Raw genomic sequence first — 17,696 nt, 5'->3', positions numbered from 1 at the left:
AAGGAACTGGAGCATCCACAAATTTTGTTACCTTCAAAGTTTCCTAGAACCAATCCTTTATATTTACCCAGAAATGATTATGCACATGAAACTTACAGAAAATAATTCTTTCCTAATTAATGAATAGTATACAATAGAATGTAAATAGCACTATTTTAAAATACTGATATTTTATATCACATTTATATGGTGAATCAGAGTAGAGGTTACATTCGATTGATTTTGATTAGATTAGGCTAATTCTAATAGAGGCACACCCATATCAACTGAGTTTTGATAAAAGCACTCCCATCCAGGTCCCTCCTATTATTTAATCAGCAGCACTAGCCAATCGCTTTCATCCATTTTGAAAAATCCCACAGCTCTATCTCTTATAAAACTTTTGGGATTTGCCCAAGATTTCATTCTGCCATAGCATCATTCGACCTGTCCCAGGCCAGGGCACACTATTCCATGTTCTGGCTGTGCTGAGCTGATCATCTTCTTCAGGAAAAGTAAAAGATCAAGTCATAGACTGTATAGATTTATAGAAAATAAGATGAAGATTGAGATTTTCTGATACAAGCTAGTCTAGAGAACCTTTACTATCTATGGTTACTGGTGCCATAGAAGCCTCAGTGATTCCTGGACAGAATCGCAGAATGACAATGAAGGAGAGAACAGGTACACTAGGGTGTGTCTACCTTGGGTTGCCAGGAGGTTGCCATGTGACTGTGTGTGACTGTGTGCATTTGTGTGTGTGTGTGGTGAATGTGTGATAAAGGGTCAAACTAGGGCAGAGAAGGCACCCTGGCCTGCCATGACATTGAACGTTATAAATTTAGAACACCTGCGGGAGACATGAGACCCCACAGTGGAGGTCACAGGATCCTGCCAGCATGGGGGGTTTCTGGACCTGTCAGGGGGCTCATCTCAGGTTTCCTCCCACTGTCGATCTATGTTCCCTCTCTAAATGAAAGTCACCTCTTGTGCAGAGACAGGTAAACTGTGGGCATGATCTAAATTTCTTCCCTGTGCTCATTAGAAAATGAAACATTTCCCATCATCTCTCACTCCATTCACACTGTAACTGCATAGATACAGGGCTCAGATACCTGAAATATCAACTTCTTCCCTGAAAGTCCTCAGACCAAATTAGATGTCCCTTCTCAGGTGGATGAGCTCCTGAGAAAGCAAACTGTTTCTTGTGGTCACCATCCCTTATCACACACATTCACCAATAGGAAAAGCCATTAGAAAAGTTGAGGTTGGGAGATGAGCATTAGGACTTACTGGATGCAGGTAGGAGTTGGAGCCCAACACAAGTGCACTTGACTGAGGGACACAGAAAGAATGTGTGCTGGATGATAAATGGAGTTTGGGGCTTGTGAGAATTAGACTCTGTGTCACACTCTGTGTGGAAGACTAACGGATCCCTTTCTGTCCTGCAGCTTGGCTACCACACAAATGAATCCACCCAAGTGTCACCAAGTGGAGCAGGGTCCCAATTTAGGTAAGGCACTTTCCCTAATATTTCTTAAGATCTCCCTGCCTGGTGGTCAGTGTCATGTCTCACAATATTATAAAAGGAGAGGATGCTTTCTGCAGGATGAGTAGAAAGTCATGCTTGATTAATGGGGGCTGGTGTCCTGAGGCTGGCCTGTGGTGGGCTGTGGATTTCTGAAGGTCATATTCTGAAATACAAGAGACTCTTGCTGGAAGAGCCTTAACCTCCCTCACTGTGATCTCTCTGCAGGTGCAAAAACACCCTCAATTCCAGGAGCTCCACACATGAATTCATGCCAGTCCCTGAAACCTCACCAGGTAAGTGCGTATGTCCTTGCATGGCAAAGATTGGACAGTGCTTCACAATCTTCAGGCTCAAGGGACATCCAGTGGATGTACATTTAGGTGGATCAGCATGAGAGCCAATTCTGGGAGGGAGTGTATTTTAAAGTTGTAGAGGGTGAAGCTCCTGGCAACTCCCTCCACATGAGCATCATTTGCAGCCTTTTGGAGAATACTGACAGCCATCTTTTCACGGGAGCAGCAGGATTCCAGCACTGAGGAGCTCATCATAGTCCTGGAACAAGGGACAGAGGTGAGGCTGAGCCTGGAAGAGGGCGTCCTCATCTTTGCCCCAGAGACAGCGCTGCAGCTGACTGTGGAGAACACAGTCCTTGTGATTGTTCCTGGCATATCCTGAGGTCACATCTTGGTCTGCAGTCCCCTGTGCAGATCCAGTACATCATGCCTTCTGTTGATGACTTCACCTTGGAGTGCCATGCTCAAGATGGAGACATCTCAGACATGAAAGGAGAGAACGTGCCTCTTTCACCTGCAGAAGAAGGGGAGGCAGCACACCTATATCATCAGCCTTTGATGATATCCCTAGCAAACAACATAGCTGGGATCAGCAGTTTTCTTCTAGTAACCCCATTGTGCATTCCATGCTGTCTGGCAGCCTTCCCCCAACGCTACCCTCTACCGCCCACACCTAGTCCCGTGGGACGCTCTAGACCAGCTGACTGCAGTTTCAGCCTGCATGGTATGGAGCTCTTGTGCACCTCCTCCCTCAGCCCTATGCCCCCTTCACCAAGTCCTTGTCCCCAGGTCTATCACAGGGTTCACCATAGGCCTCCCAGCAGGGCACGGAGATGTCTCCTTAGGAAGTGATTTAACACAAGAGCCACCCCCTGCATTGATAGGTCAGAGATTGTCCAAGTCCTTAGTCAGTGCATTCTCTGAAATGTGGAGAGAAAGTAATTCCAAGGACCGCTTGCTTCCCCTTTGCTGTTTCCCATCATCACCCACTGTCTTCAACAGTGGAGGGTCCCAGATGCTGCAGGGAGGGGGAGAACCGCAGGGAGTTCAAATAAAACATTCACATTTCACTTCACACACACTGTCCCTTAGACTTTCTCTTCCTATTTAACCACATACATCCAACCACACTCAATCGAATCCCTGACTGCTCCATGTGTGAGTTCTGCTTCCAGCATGACGTGGCCTGAAAATTCATCTGAAGACAGCTGCTCACTCCCGGGGCTAACACTGCCCCTTGAATGCTGATGTCCTTGTAGTCATTGGTCTGATGCCACAATAAATAATTCCTAAGGCCGGTGCTCTATTTCTGCCCTGAGACTCTCCCCTTTTTCTCCAAGATGTGCCCCATTCCTTGTCTTAGTCCAGGTTCCCTACACTCCCCAGGCCAATGCTTTTGAATAAATCTTGACGTGATTGAATGAAGTAGTGGTGACTGCTGTGCTTGCTTCCAACTGAGACACTCTCCTGCTCACACTCATCACGTTTCCATTCACATTTGCCTTTGTTTAGTTTTGTTTTCCATTGTTTGGGTTTATTATTCATGTACTTATGAAATAACTGCCACATTTCTGACAGTTTTCTTGGCAAATTTGGGGCTTTTCCTGTGCTCCTCCTTCCAAGTCCTGAGTGGGGTCACTGTTTGCACCTCTGGGTCCTGGGATTGGTCTGGCTTAGCAAATGATTGAACAGAGCTTAGCTCTGTGTGTTGGGATGGGCACCTGCGCTTGCTCACAGGTGCTCCCAGGCTCTCCCTGTCCTGCCTGGGTGTCCCTGTGTCTCTGGAGTGTCTAGGAAATCTAGCAGTCCTCTTGAGGGCCCAGCACCTCTTTGTTGGCCTGCATGTCCCAGCCTGTACGTCCATGGCCAGCTGGAGCTACCATCACCTTTTCCTGGTCAACCTGGGAGCCCAGGCCTGAGTCCTGGAGGCAGGGGAGATGCGGGGATAATGTCCTGGCCTCCCGGAGCCCAACTCCAGTAGGTGGGGAGTGCTCATGGCCCTGCAGGGAGTGCAGGGCGTTTGCCCTTGACTTGCCTGAGCCTCTAAAACCTCACATGTCCCTTGGAGGTGGGTGCAGCTTCCTCCTACTCTGGCCTTGCTGGCCTGGGAAGGGCGTCCTTGGTCCCTCGAACCCTCACAGCATTTTCTCTTCTACTGAGGTTTCAGGAACTGCCTTTCCCCTCTGGGAAGGAGGACAGGCACCCTTTCATGTTTGATTCTCCTCAGGGTTTTGGACGTCGGCTGAGGTGGGAACCGCCTTCATCCACAGGAAAGGCCCAGCCAGGGCATCCTCACCAGCCTGGGCCACTGGGTAGGTTCTGAATCTGGTCGCTGGAGAGGCCGCTTCTGTGAGGCCCAAGACAGCAGCCTCTGCGAAGGCCATTCTCTTCTGTGTCCTCAGGGTGTCAGGACCCACCTGTGTCCAGGAAGTCCCTACTGGGACTAGATTGTCCTTGGTGCAGCCCTCCAAGAGCTGCCCGGGGCGGATGTGGTGCACTGGGCCTGGGCTCTGAGGAAGCGGTGGTAGTGGGGGCCAGGGAGGACCCAGGCTCTAGGGCAAGGGAGTGTCTAACCTGGGTAGAGCTGGGCCCCATTCAGGGAGTGGCACTCCAGGGTTCTGTTGCAGGTGGAGCTGGGGCCAACTCAGGATCAAGTCCCTCTCCTTCCACCTCCAGGACTCACCCAGGGGCAGGTGGGAGCTCCAGGTTCTCCTCCTCCTCCCCTCCAGGTGTTTTCTCTTGCTTTATTTCTGTGAGTCGAGAAATTGGGGCTGTCCTTCATATTGGTGAATTTCGACCCTATCATCATGACCTTGTTGAGGAAAAGAGTCATACTCTGCAAAATATTTGAAGATATTTATTCTGAGCCAAATGTGATTGACCATGTCATGTGACACAGCCCTCAGGAGGTCCAGAGAACATGTGTCCAAGGTGATCAGGGTGCAGCTTGGTTTTATACATTTTAGGGAGGCATGACTTCAACTAAGTGCATTTAAGAAATACATCGATTTGATCCAGAAAGGTGGGACAACTTGAAGGAGGGGCCCTTCCAGCTTATAGGTAGATTTAAATTATCTGGTTGATGATTGGACAAGTTGATCTAAGACCAGGGATCTATTGAAAGGAAATGTTTAGGTTAAGATAAAGAGTTGGGGAGGCCAAGATTTACTGTGCAGAGGAGACCTTCAGATAGTAGACTTGAGAGGGAGTAGGTTGCAAAACGTTTCTTATTGGATTTAAAAGGGAGCCTGGCTCTTTGTTGATTATCTCCCGTGTCTGGAAAGAAAGACAGAGGCATTCATCATTGTGGTCCCGCGGTCATCCTCCTTCTGCTGTCAGAGGAGCAGAGAGTTGATCTTTTTGATTCTGGATACTGATACTTTCTAGGTGATCTGGATAATCAAGATAACGACCCTCAATAGCGGCGGAAAGGGAGCAGCCATCTGGTGTGTCTCAGAGAATCCCGCTCAGTTCCCAGGGCTCCTAGATGTGGAATCCTGGTCAGAGTTATTCCCAGGTCAGAGAATGGAGGTAGTCTGTGCACGATGGGATATCCCTGCCTAGATCTTTCACTGAGTCTCTACCTCAGCTGCTCTTAGGATCGGGGGAGAACCACGGAAAGGCCCGGTGTCAGACATCCGGAAAGACGACAGGATGAATATTTTACCTCTGAAGTACATCCCAAATCTGGGAGTTAACTTCAGCTTTGCTGGGGTCTACTTGGGGAATGAAACTGTGCCTGGTTCATACCCACATCCGGAAGCCACTTCATGGTGGCCGTCGCAATTGGAACCACACACTTGGTGTCGGCGGTTGAGCCAAATGGGGACTCGCGGTGCAAGCAACCCTCCCCACGTGTTAGCCTGCGTGAGATTCAGTTGTCGGAATTTTACTTGGTGCGTGTTGGGAGAGTGGGGCTGAGGTTTTCTTGCTCCCGTGGATGTATAAGAAGTCAAAGGTCCTGCCCAGCCCTGCTGTCCCCTCAGTCAACTCTGTTTCAGAGACATAACGATTTCGATTGCTAACAAGTCAAGAAATTTTCAAGCCCTTGGAAAATCAGTTAAACACAAACACGGAATGAGAGTCAAAAGACAACATGTCATGTTTTTGAGAATTTTATTCACTTCAAAATAAATTAAACACACATATTTACAAAGGCATGCCAGAGCCCAGTTTTCGAGGCTGAGGAAAGACCCCGAGAGCGCGTAGCGCAGCACGCCTCCCAGCGTCCCAAACACTGCTCTCGGGGCGGGGCACAGCGGAAGGGCTGCACCTCTCAGGGCTCCTGAACTTTTCCCTTATTCAGTCATCTAGAGAGCAAATACACAGTCATTCCCCAGTTTCCTATTGACGTCCCAGCGGAAGTCTGACTCCTGCGCGTCGCCCAGTTTCTCAGGCAACCAATCACTGGCACGGAAGCTTTTCCTGGCGGGTTTCCAGAGAGCCTTGCGAACTACAATGTCCCTCACCAGAATTCAATGAGGCAGAGTCCCTGCATCGGCTCCCTGCCTGGCCTGGGCTCCTACATCCGCAGAAGCGCCACAGCCGGGGAGCTTCGGAGTCACCGCACAGAGTCTGCTCGCTGCTCTGCGCTCCTCAGTCCCACAGTCCCCTCCAAGTCACGGGAGCGGGAGGCCAAGGAGCCCCTGCCACCTGCAGTCTCACTCCAGGTCAGAATCGCTGTCCTCTGAGGAGGAGGAAACCTGAAGGTCCTCATAGAGGACACTCGGTGGGACACGAACACCGGGACCCTGAGACTTCTCTGAGGCATGAGGGCTCTGAGCGAGGAAGGCTCTCGGCTTCTCAGGAGAGTGAAATGAGGGAGCTGTCAGGAGGCTGGAGCTCCACCATCCATTGTCCAGTCTCCGGAAGAGCACTCTGAGAGGCTGGGCCCCGTCATGGCTGGCCGCTGGGTGACGGGACACGGTGCAGGCCTGGGCAGTAGGCAGGCAAGGTCTGCTGTGCCGAGGCTGCCGGTCGATGCTGGGCCCCTGGGCGGGTGTCCTCCTGCCCATCTGGGGCGACGTACTCGGTCCCAGTTCGGTTGCGGCCGGCGGAGGTTGGAGAGTGTCCGGGGCCCCCAGCTCACCTCCCTGGATGGCGTCTTCGGGGATCTGGAAGGGACCCAGTCTCGGTATCTTGGGGAAGTTCAGGCAAGCCTGAATCGGAGCCTGGGCAGGTCTCTTGGCTCCTGGCCTGAAGCTGAGATTGGAGCCTAGGCCCAAGCTGCGTGTGGCGGCTGGTGGGCAGGGCTGTGAGGTCAGCGCAGAACGTCTGTCTTGTGCCTGGGGTCTGATGGCCTGGAGCAGGCCGTGGGTTTGGGAGGCAGCCTGGGGAACTTCTCTGCAGCCACCCTCCGGGCTGCTGTGTGTCGGCTTCACCACGAGGAGAGGCCCCGGGCCCTGGTGCCTGACTGCAGGCTGAGGGATGTCGGCCGCAGCCCCTGTCTGTCGTTCCTTTGGTCCAAGACTAGAGGGGGAGCTCACACTGGCTTTTCTGAGGGGAGACTGTGAAGCCAAGACGGAGCCCCTGTCAGACATTTCGGTAGCTGAGCCATCAGTGAGGACAGGGTCCACGCGTGGCCTCTTACTGGTTGTGTGGAGCGGCACTGGCCTGCTTGCAACCTGAAAGAAAGGAAACCACACAAGTTACAAGTTCCTCAGCATGGAGCCCACACGAAAATCAGCCACGTCCACAGACAAGGTGCACGCGCCATGAAATTCTTAATACGGAATCGACAGGTGGTCCTTGGAAGTAGGGACAGACCTTCCACCTGAGTGCTGATCAGGACAAGACACATGAAAGATGCGCTCTCGAGCTGTGTGTAGCTGATCGAAGCACACCATTGTTCGAAAGAACAATGTCTTGGGCATTAACTGGATCAGAGTGCCTCCACTCAGCCTTCCTCGAAGTGGAAGGGACTAATGCCGTTCTGAAGGCAGGTTCGTGGCTCAAGCGTTCTCAGGACGTCTTCTCTGAAAACACGCATGTTCCTAGGTTTAGCCTTCTCCATGTTTGGGGCCTCTGAGGGACGAATTTCCTCATGCCACTAGGAACATGTTGTTGGCAGGCTTGCCGTAATTGGACAGAAAGAAAGCAACAGGAAATACGGTGTCTTCAGATGCCTTCACCTGGAATCAAATGGACCTGGAAGGATCATGGAGTCCCTGACCCCAAGAAGGCAAGAAAGAGGGGTTCCCCGATTCCCTCCCGCAGACGGGAAGCTGAAAGGAAATCAACCAGGGCGACCTAGAGGCGAAAAAGACCAGGGGCCCAGGGTGACACTCACCCTCAGATCATCACAAGATTCCGTGGATCCTCTTGGATTTGGCAGCGGCTTCTCTGGAGGTTTCCCGGAAAATGTCTGGAGGAGAGCCTTCCTCTGCAGGTCTTGCTGCCTGTAGAACAGGAAAAGGTCAGGCCGTGCCCCCTGACTTTCCCCAGGAGACAGGAAGAACATGTCTGGGGCCCAGTCCCATTCCGTGTTTTGTGATAGAGAAACGGACATCTGGTGCCCTTTCCGCCTCTGCACCTTCCCTCACCTGCCAACCTTCCCATCCTCCAGGTGGCCCCCCAGGCTTCCCAACTAAAGACTGTGATTTGGGCTCCATTGCTTTTCCCCCTGCCATGGGGAACCTGCAGAATCAAAAGAGAATTTGTGTGTCAGAATGTAAAAAGGAACCTACTTCATTGGGGAACCAGCTAAAAATATGCAGATAAATTATGATCTGGTACTCTGTAGAGGATTATTATAGCAAAGAAATAGTGATTTAATCTGCATTTAGAAGAGTTAAGACTGAAATCTAGTTCTAATCCTTAAGGTTTTCCTTTGAAACAATTTTTCTATCTGCACTTTTTTTTCTGCTGAAGTGACATTATAGTGAGACCATTTTGTGTGCCAAGTAAGTTTTAGTCTTATCATGGTTGGCCGGATTATTTGCATAAAATGCAGCAAGAATTGATTGGCCACAGACTCATTTTAAGTTGGCTTTGCCAGCACCTTACCTAAAAATGTACCACTTTAGTTCAAGTCTCTAATTGTTTTAACGACTCTTATTGAAACTTATGCAAACAACTATATTGTCATAAAATTAGGATCTGAAACTTTGAGAACTCAGAAAGATAAATTTGCTTACCAAAACAAACTTCATCAAAATGAATTAAAGAAAAAGATTGTCTGGACCCTCCTTTAACAAGAACAGTGGGTTTCACACAAGATGTTTGTTTATCTTGGAAATGTGCAAAAACCAAACAGCTCCTGAGAGCTATCTATCAGGCACTATAGAATCTAGCAGCTCCTCATAGAGTTAGGATTAGTCCTCTTTCAGTTTTACAATATCAAGTGTGAGACTTTCCTCTCTACCCTCTAGATGGCGTTTAATTCTTTCCCATTGGTATTCTGTTTCATTGTAACTGAGGAATAATGCAAAAATCAGATGTATTCCAATCACGTCACATTTGAATTCTAGTCTCTAAACTTATGATGTGATCCCCCATTCAAGTTACCATCTGACAGAGATCATTAATTTGATCAACTATCTTTTGATCTATTTGGGCTTGAGAGTTCCATAATTTCATTGAATTATTTTGCCATTTATCAACAAATTAAACAGTTTGCACAGATGAGTGTAAAGCCACTGCAGCAGTAGTGGTAACCGCAATGAGGCCAATTACAGCAAATATAAGAGCAAGTATAAATCTTTTTGAACAAGATAAGAGTTTTTTAAGGATCTCAGTTATAATATGAATGGATGGTGATGCCTCCCATGGTCTATTTAGAGACACAGGGATCCAAACTCCTTCTGTGGCTCTAATTAACAAGATAGTTTGATTTTTATCAAAGGTTGAGTTAATGCAAGTAAACAAGCGATATTCGTGGCAGGTGATAAAATGGGTATTCATGTCAAGAGTAATATTTCTTATTGCTAACATAAAAGGTGGCAGGACACAACTTTGAAACCAAAAGGTCCTGTTAGAAAGACAAGAAAGGACATATTTATCTTTACCTCCTTCCCCTTTATACTTATTATATTTACCTTCTCAAATTTTGATTGAACTTTGAGCCATAGCTAATTTTCATAATTCTGAATGCTGCTGTTCTATGGCAGGAGATATCATTTTTGGACTAGGAGTGACAGTGCCACCAAGGCTCCATATGATAGGGCCATCAGCTTCCGTCTCAATATACTATGTATGGTTCTCTTTCCAACAATTCCATCAGCTTATTTCATTTTTTCTACAAGAGGGCCTTCTGCTGGAATTTTTCTTAAAAATCCCCTTAGGGGACCAATCAATGATGATTCCATAGGAATTATTTTCTAGCACCTCAGCCTTACTTGCTATACAATTTTCCCAATTCCAAGCATCCACACCATCAAACCAAATTCTGTTTTGTTTACATTCATGTTTGTCTGGGTGGAACTGCTGAGTTTTAGGGCTAGAATGGTTATATTTTAAACTTTGTCCTGAAATCATATGTAAAGTTGCCTGTGATTTATTTTTTCCAGGGATTACTGCCAACCAGACTTGTGTGCCCATTTGTAAGCATCCAGTGGCAGGTCCTAGGCATATTGGAGGATATTAATATCCTATTGATATATTCATTTTCTTCCCTTCCTCATTAGGATGCATTGGCCCTCAGTTATCTATGGGCTCAAGCATCCAGGTACTGTCATTGGTGTACACCTCAATAACAGGGTCCATCCAACTCACAGACCTAATTAAAGGAGGAAATGGGACATATGCCAAATAAGTAAAATTTTGAGTTGCTCCTACAGTAGGGAGGCTTACTGCCACAGTGAGTACTGCCAGCATGGCCACCATTAGGTTACTAGTTGTTTTTGGTTTGTTCTGTGCTCTCAGATTGTCGTCTGCCATCTGTGCCAGTTTCTTGATTTGTCCCCATGTTTGGAGGGTCTGCCTGGTGACTATTCTAGGTCTTTTCCTTTGTCTCTGAGATGTTCATTTGTGCCATCACTTGTATCAGGAGTTCTGGCTCTTCCCAGAAGATCGTTAGATGTTTAGTGGGCACCCACACAGGCACCTGATTGTCACCTGGAGAGACACAAGCAAATCCTCCTCCCCATGTAATTTTTTTTCCTTTTTCCCAACTTTTTGTATGTGCATCCCTCCACCATATATCTTGTCCAGCTTTTTTATTTTCCTTTTGTCCTATTAAGTGTTGTTCAGCTGCTGTCATGGGTTGATCTTTTTGTAAATTTAAAAAATGTAATTTTAATAAAGCTAGGTGTAATTGTATATGTGGGGTTTTATATTCCTGGTCTCCCTCTCTCTGTTTTTGTAACTGAGTTTTTAAGGTACATTAGCTCATTCAACTATTGCTTGTCCTTGTGAGTTTTATGGAATACCTGTAGTATGAGTAATATTCCACTGCTGAAAAAATGCAGCCATGGCTTTGCTGCAATACCCTGGACCATTATCAGTTTTGATTTTTTCTGGGATTCCCATAACTGCAAAGTAAGAGAAAAGATGTGTTTTAACATGAGCTGTAGCTTCCCCTGTTTGACATATGGCACGGATAAAATGTGAATAAGTATCTACTGAAACATGAACAAAGGACAATTTTCCAAAAGCAGGAATGTGTGTTACGTCCATCTGCCAGATGGAATTTGGAGATAAACCTTTAGGGTTAACTCCTGCTCCTTTATGTGGCAGATGCAAGACTTGACAGGCAGAGCAGTGTTTTACAATCTCCTTAGCCTGCTTCCAGGATAAGCCATATCTTTTTCTGAGGCCTGCAGCTTTAAGATGGGTTAAGGAATGGAATGTTTGTGCATCAGCAAAAGCCACAGAAACCAGTGCATCTGCCCTTTGATTAAGTTTAGTCAAAGGGCCAGGGAGGTTAGTGTGTGCTCTTATATGAGTAATATAGAAAGGGGAATGTCTTTGTTGTACTGCTTGTTGTAAAGAATGAAATAAAAGATTAAGTTGTTCATCAGTCACATTGCGAATTAAAGCACGTTCAATATTTTGTGTGGCTTGCACCACAATTTTTGGACAGGGAGCATTTACTGTTTAAGTTAGAATCACCTTGTAAGGTAGAAAAACGGTGAGACATAGCATAGGTAGGAATGCCTAAAGTTGGATTAATCCAATTAATGTCTCCTAACAATTTTTATAGTCATTTAAAGTTTTTAAATTATTTCTTCGAATTTGAACCTTTTGAGGCTTAATAGTACTTTGTTCTACCTTCATTCCTAAATATTGAAAGGGAGTAGAAGTTTGGATTTTATCAGGGGCTATGATTAATCCTGCTGCAGTTTTTCATCATTTGTTTACTGTTATTACTATACTGATCCATAGGAATAGATATTTCAGCACCCCATTGTTGCAATAAGTCTCTACCCCATAGACTGACAGGAATAGGTGTAATAATAGGTTGAATTGTCCCTTCCTGGCCATCTGGCCCTAGACATGGTAAAATCAAGAAACTTTGAAAAACTTCTGAAGCAGCTCCTACTCCAACACCGATGGATGCCTTTTGTTTGGGCCAGTGCCGGGGCCATTGATTTAAAGCACTAATAGGAACATCAGCTCCAGTATCCACTAACCCTTCAAAGTCCTTTCCCTGAATCGTTACTGTACAAATAGGTCTCTTATCAGACACTTGATTAACCCAATATACAGCTTTTCCTGCTGGGTTAGTACTACCAATGCCTCCTGTTCTTTTTACAGTGCTGCTTCCCAGTTTTGTATAAGGTAACAGCAACAACTGAGCAATTCTTTCTCCTGAAGAAGCAGACCATGGAGTTGAGGAACTAATAACTAGTTGAATCTCTCTGGCATAATCAGAATCAATTATTCCTGTATGCACAGTGACACCTTTTAAATTTAACTAGAACTTCCAAGCAATAGACCAACTGTTCCTGAGGGTAAAGGGCCCCTAACTCCCATGGGGACCTTCTTTGGCAGCTCCCCAGGAAGTAAGGAGACAGGAATTGTGCTGCAGAGATCTACAGCAGCACTGCCTGCTGTGGCTGGGGATAATTGTTGTACATTTGTAAGGGACTGACTGTGCCTGATATTCCTCGGTTTGTTGAGGGACCTGAGGCGGGCCCCTCTTCCCATTTCCTGAAAGAGGTTGCCCATCTTTACTAAATTTAGAATGATACTGATTTGCCCAGTGATTGCCTTTCTTACACCAGGGGCATACACTGGGACTTTTCTGTTGATTTATGGTAATAGTTTTGCCTTTTGATTTCCTTATCTACATTCCTTTTTTGTGTGTCCAAATTGCCCACAATTAAAGCAAGAGCCTGAGAAGTGGGGCATATTTTTTCCCACCTTTAGTCCAGCCATAGCTTGAGCTAAAAAAGTAGCCTTATGTAAGTTACCCCCAATGCCATCAGAAGCCTTAATATATTCAGCCAAATGAGTCTTCTCTTTCATCGGTCTAATAGCATTTTGACATGCTGCATTAGCATTATCATATGCAAGAAGCTGTATTACAACATCTTGAGCTCTTTTGTCAGTTATGGCCTTTACACAGCCTCCTGGAGCCGAACGATAAAATCAGTATATGGTTCTTTAGGTACTTGTTGGACACAACTGAAAGAAGGATATTTTTCTCCTGTAACATTTATTCTTTCCCACGCCTGTAAGCGCACAGTGCGTAACTGAACAATGGCAACATTCTCCATTACTGCTTGATTTTCTAATCGACCCCAGTTAGGGCCGACTCCCATTACCTGTTCAAAAGAAACAGGCACAGGTGGCTGTGCTTGTGTGTTTTCCCTTGCCTGACTTTGCGCTTCATCAGCCCACCAGGTTTTAAACTGTAAGTACTGAGACAGAGTGAGGACAGATTTTGTTAAAGAATCCCAGTCATATGATATTAATCTATTCTCAAGAGCCACATTTTTTTAGTAAAGTTTGTACAAAAGGAGAATTTGGACCACATTGACTAATGGCTTGCTTAAATTCCTTTAATAGCTTAAAAGGAAAAGTGGCCCAATTAGCTGTATTTTGCCCTTCTTGCTGGGTGATAGTAATGGGAAATTGCCATGCTTCAAGGTCTCCCTCAGCCCTAGCATTTTGAATAGAATTTTGTATAGCATCACCAGTTGCTCCAGGTTTTGATGTTGCAACTACAGGAGCAGTAAGTTTTACAGGTAATTCATTTTCTCGCCCATTATGGGGAGGGGGAGGAGGTGGCCATTCACTTAATTCAGCAGGTGGAGCCGATGGGCTAGTAAAACATACCCTTTTTAGTTTCCCTTTCTTTCTTTAATTTCCTCTGGTTTTTGCTCCTCACATCTAGAATCTGAGGTTAGTTTTTTACACTCATTTTCCTCTTCCTCATCTGAATCTGTCTCATCATCTGTTAGAAATGGCTCAAGAGCTGCCTTTATCAATGCCCACACTGACCAAACAGGAGCTGGAATTTTGGCTCCTTCTTTATACCCCTTTTTAAAATCTCTGCCAATTCTTTCCCATTCATCCAACTCCATAGTCCCTTGTTCTGGGAACCATGGGCAAAACTGCTCTACTCTACTAAAGAGTGTTAATAATTTCTGAGTACTAGCTTTCACTCCCCCTCTCCATAATAAACACCTTACAAAGGTTAAATAAGCAGAATGTTTGCTTTCATTCTGTCCCATTGTTACCCTGGTTCTTCTGAGCACCCAGCTTACCCACCGAGCTTCTTTCAGTCTTCCTCGGATGTCCTTTGATGATGTGTCCTCCACTTCCAGACACCCTAGCACTCCTTCACTGGGGTCTTCATAGCCCCACATTGGGCACCAGAAATGTTGGGGTGATCAGACCCAACACCAGGTCATGGGGGCTACGAAGTCCCGTGGAATCAAAGGAATGAGACAAGACAAATTAAGAGTACATATGGTGGGTCCAGGGGGCCAACGCTAGTGTATAGAGGCTGCAAAGGCCCTGAGCTCTGGAAGCCCACACTATTTATTGGTAATCAAACAAAGAAGCAGATGGTGAGGATGTGCAGATGTGGGGGTAGACAGGTGAGGATGTGAGGATGTGGGGGTAGAAAGTAGCGGTGCATCAAGCATAGCTGTGACAGTTTAGCATATGCTCTGCTACTTGAGATAAGGGAGTACAGGTTCTTCTAATTCACGATACAATCAATCTATGATCTTGGGAGAGCAAGGAGCAAGGGGCCAGCGAGTCTGGACACATTCCAGAGGCTACAAGGGATTTTATGCCCTGAGCCCTGGGTTCTGTCCAAGCCTCAAGGGGTGTTATTCCCTGGGCTTACATTGTAGTGCAGCAGGGCAGCCTTCCACCCTTTGGCACAGAGCTTGGTGTTCCATAGGCCACAAGGGGTTTAGACCCTGGACCCAGGACATGTTCCAAGACTCTTTTACATTATGTCAGACAAGCGAGCCCTGCCTCAGCTCTTCTACCAACACTATGCATTTAAGAGATGTTGAGACGGAGTCTTGCTCTGTCACCTAGGCTGGAGTGCAGTGGCACAAATCTTGGCTCACTGCAACCTCCACCTCCTGGGCTCAAGCAATTCTCCTGCCTCAGCCTCCCGAGTAACTGGGATTACAGGTGCCCACCACCATGCCTGGCTAATTTTTGTATTTTTAGTATAGACAGAGTTTCACCGTGTTGTCCAGGCTGGTCTTGAACTCCTGACCTCAAGTGATCTGCTCGGCCTCCCAAAGTGCCGGGATTATAGGTGTGAGCTTCCACACTTGGCCCAGTATATATAATTTCAAAACAAATATTACAACATATGAATTGACATTGCAGTGGGAATCAGAAGAGTTCTGTGATCATGGACATTTTGGCGGGAATAGGTGAAATAATTGGCTATTACGTTTTGTATAAGAAAATCACCACCTGTTATTCTGTCCATTTTGGAGTAGTCAGGCTGAGGTGCACACAGTGTATGTTGTAACTTTTTGTGTAGCCATGACACACACTCTGTCTGCAACCCCAGACCAAGACAACTGAAAATTAAAGCATGATATGTTTTGTAGAGTAGTACAAAATGAATGGCATTTATGCATGATGAAATTATTTGCTAGTTATCCAATAAGAAATTAATAATGCAACAAAAAATCATATAAGCCACAAGAGAAAGATTAAATCCCTTGTGATAGGAGGAGGAAACCCAGACTGATCCTAGATTTTGGTGATTGATCCTAGATGGGTTTTGTGGACCCTTACATACTTTCTGTCCTCTGTGCAGCTTGTTTTCTATTTTCTTTTCTTTTCTTTCCTTTTTTTTTTTGAAACAGGGTCTCACTGTGTTGCCCAGTCTGGAGTGCAGTGGTGTGATCTCGGCTCACTGCAGCCTCCACCTCCCAGGTTCAAGCAATTCTCCCTCTTCAGCCTCCTGAGTAGCTGGGATTACAAGTGCCCGCCACTACACCTGGCTAATTTTTGCATTTTTATTAGAGGTTTCACCACGTTGGCCAGGCTGCTCTCGAACTCCTGAACTCAGATTCCACCCGCCTCTGCCTCCCAAAGTACTAGGATTACAGGTGTGATCCACTGTGCCCGGCCTGCAGTTTGTCTTCTAATAGCCAGCATTCTCTTTAGTAGTCCCAGTGGCAGGGTGGCACAACCAGAGGTTCCCAAAGGAAAACCTCACGTCTGGATACCAAATATAGTATTTGGTTAAATGATAAACTTTTTCACTTGTCATTTCCTAGCACTGATGTAAACAACTTCAGGAGTTTGTCTCTACAGTTCTATATCTCTTGGTCAAAAGATAATGAGTGCTTATGATGATATGGAGAAGGGAGAACTCTTGCACACTGTTAGTGGGAATGTAAGTGGATAAAGCCATAATGGAAAACAATATGGAGTTTTCTCAAAAAATTAAAACTAGAACTGCCACATGATCCAGCAATCCCACTTCTGGATATTTATCTGCCTTGGTTCATTTTGTGCTTCTATGACAGAACACTTCAGGCTGGGTAATTTGTAATGAATAGATATTTATTTTCTCACAGTTCTGGAGGCTGGGAAGTGCAAGATCATGGTGGTGGCATCTGGTGAGGGCCTTCTTGCTACACCACCATGTGGCAGAAAAGCAAAGGCACAAGGTACCAAACTAACCCTATGATAGTGACATTAGACCCAACTGTGAAGACAGAACCTTCATGGCCCTATTACCTCACAACCACATTTGCCACAACCAAATTTCAACACAAGTTTTGGAGGGGACAAACATTCAAACCATTAACAATATCCAAAGGGAATAAAATTGCTATCTTGAAGAGATATCTGCACTCCTATACTCACCACAGCATTATGCATAATAGACAAGATAGAAAAACAACGTAGATGTCTATCAACAGAAAAATGGATAAAGAATATATGAAATATCTGTTAATATATCTATTTGTCTATCAAATGAAATACTATTCAGCCCTAAGAAAGAAAATCCTGCCATTTGCAACAACATAGATGAACTTTGAAGACATTATGCTAAGTGAAAAAAGGCAGACATAGAAATACAAATTTTGAATGAACTCATTTTATGAGGAATCTAAAAAAGAGTAGAACTCATAGTTACAGAGAGCAGAATGGTGGTGACCTGGGGCTGAGGGATTGGGAAAAAATGAGAGATATTGGTCAAAGAGTACAAACCTGTTGTCACAAGATAAATAATACTAGAGACCCAATGTACAGCATTATGACCATACTTAATAATTACATCTCGTATACTTGAACCTTGTTAAGAAAAATGGATCTCAAATGAACTTACCACATTAAAAAATAGTAACTATGTGACATGACAGATATGTTCATTAGCTTTATTGTGGTAAAATTTCACAATATATAAATATATCAAAACATATATTTTAGTTTTTACACTTTAAATACAGTTTCTATTTGTCAATCATACTCCAAAAAAGGTGGGAAAAGATTGTGTAACGAAAATA

General features: G+C 45.5%; 2 protein-coding genes across 2 annotated transcripts in view; one reads left to right on the top strand and one right to left on the bottom strand.

Annotated features, from left to right (window-relative positions):
- LOC116470569 (proline-rich protein 23D1-like) overlaps window positions 1-3,109 on the top strand; it is an 8,785-nt gene extending 5,676 nt beyond the window's left edge. Inside the window, 5 exon segments of the mRNA XM_032156031.2 lie at window positions 575-663; window positions 1,431-1,492; window positions 1,736-1,803; window positions 2,027-2,171; window positions 2,174-3,109. Coding sequence (XP_032011922.1) covers window positions 575-663; window positions 1,431-1,492; window positions 1,736-1,803; window positions 2,027-2,171; window positions 2,174-2,655 — 846 coding nt within the window. The 3' untranslated portion in view covers window positions 2,656-3,109.
- A 3,034-nt stretch (window positions 3,110-6,143) lies between these two features.
- LOC116470568 (putative protein FAM90A5P) lies at window positions 6,144-14,558 on the bottom strand. Its single transcript, XM_058440372.1, has 3 exons — window positions 14,461-14,558; window positions 8,093-8,201; window positions 6,144-7,427 (listed from the first exon to the last, which is right to left on the bottom strand). Exons 1-3 carry the CDS (start codon window positions 14,556-14,558, stop codon window positions 6,465-6,467), a joined length of 1,170 nt encoding a protein of 389 aa, XP_058296355.1. The 3' UTR covers window positions 6,144-6,464.
- Window positions 14,559-17,696: the final 3,138 nt, after the last annotated feature.

This window comes from Hylobates moloch, unplaced genomic scaffold, assembly GCF_009828535.3.
Source record: "Hylobates moloch isolate HMO894 unplaced genomic scaffold, HMol_V3 SCAFFOLD_6, whole genome shotgun sequence".
Classification (NCBI taxonomy): Eukaryota; Metazoa; Chordata; class Mammalia; order Primates; family Hylobatidae; genus Hylobates; species Hylobates moloch.
Note: the sequence above shows the minus strand (reverse complement) of the source record. Positions and strands in the feature narration are given on the sequence as shown.

Excerpts from the sequence above, each read along its gene's own strand:
- LOC116470568 (XM_058440372.1), bottom strand. The coding sequence starts at position 14,558 with ATGTGGGGCTATGAAGACCCCAGTGAAGGAGTGCTAGGGTGTCTGGAA. Across the intron at positions 8,202-14,460 it reads GGAAGACTGAAAGAAGCTCG|GCAGCAAGACCTGCAGAGGA; the intron begins GTGGGTAAGCTG and ends CCTGTTCTACAG. Across the intron at positions 7,428-8,092 it reads AATCTTGTGATGATCTGAGG|GTTGCAAGCAGGCCAGTGCC; the intron begins GTGAGTGTCACC and ends CCTTTCTTTCAG.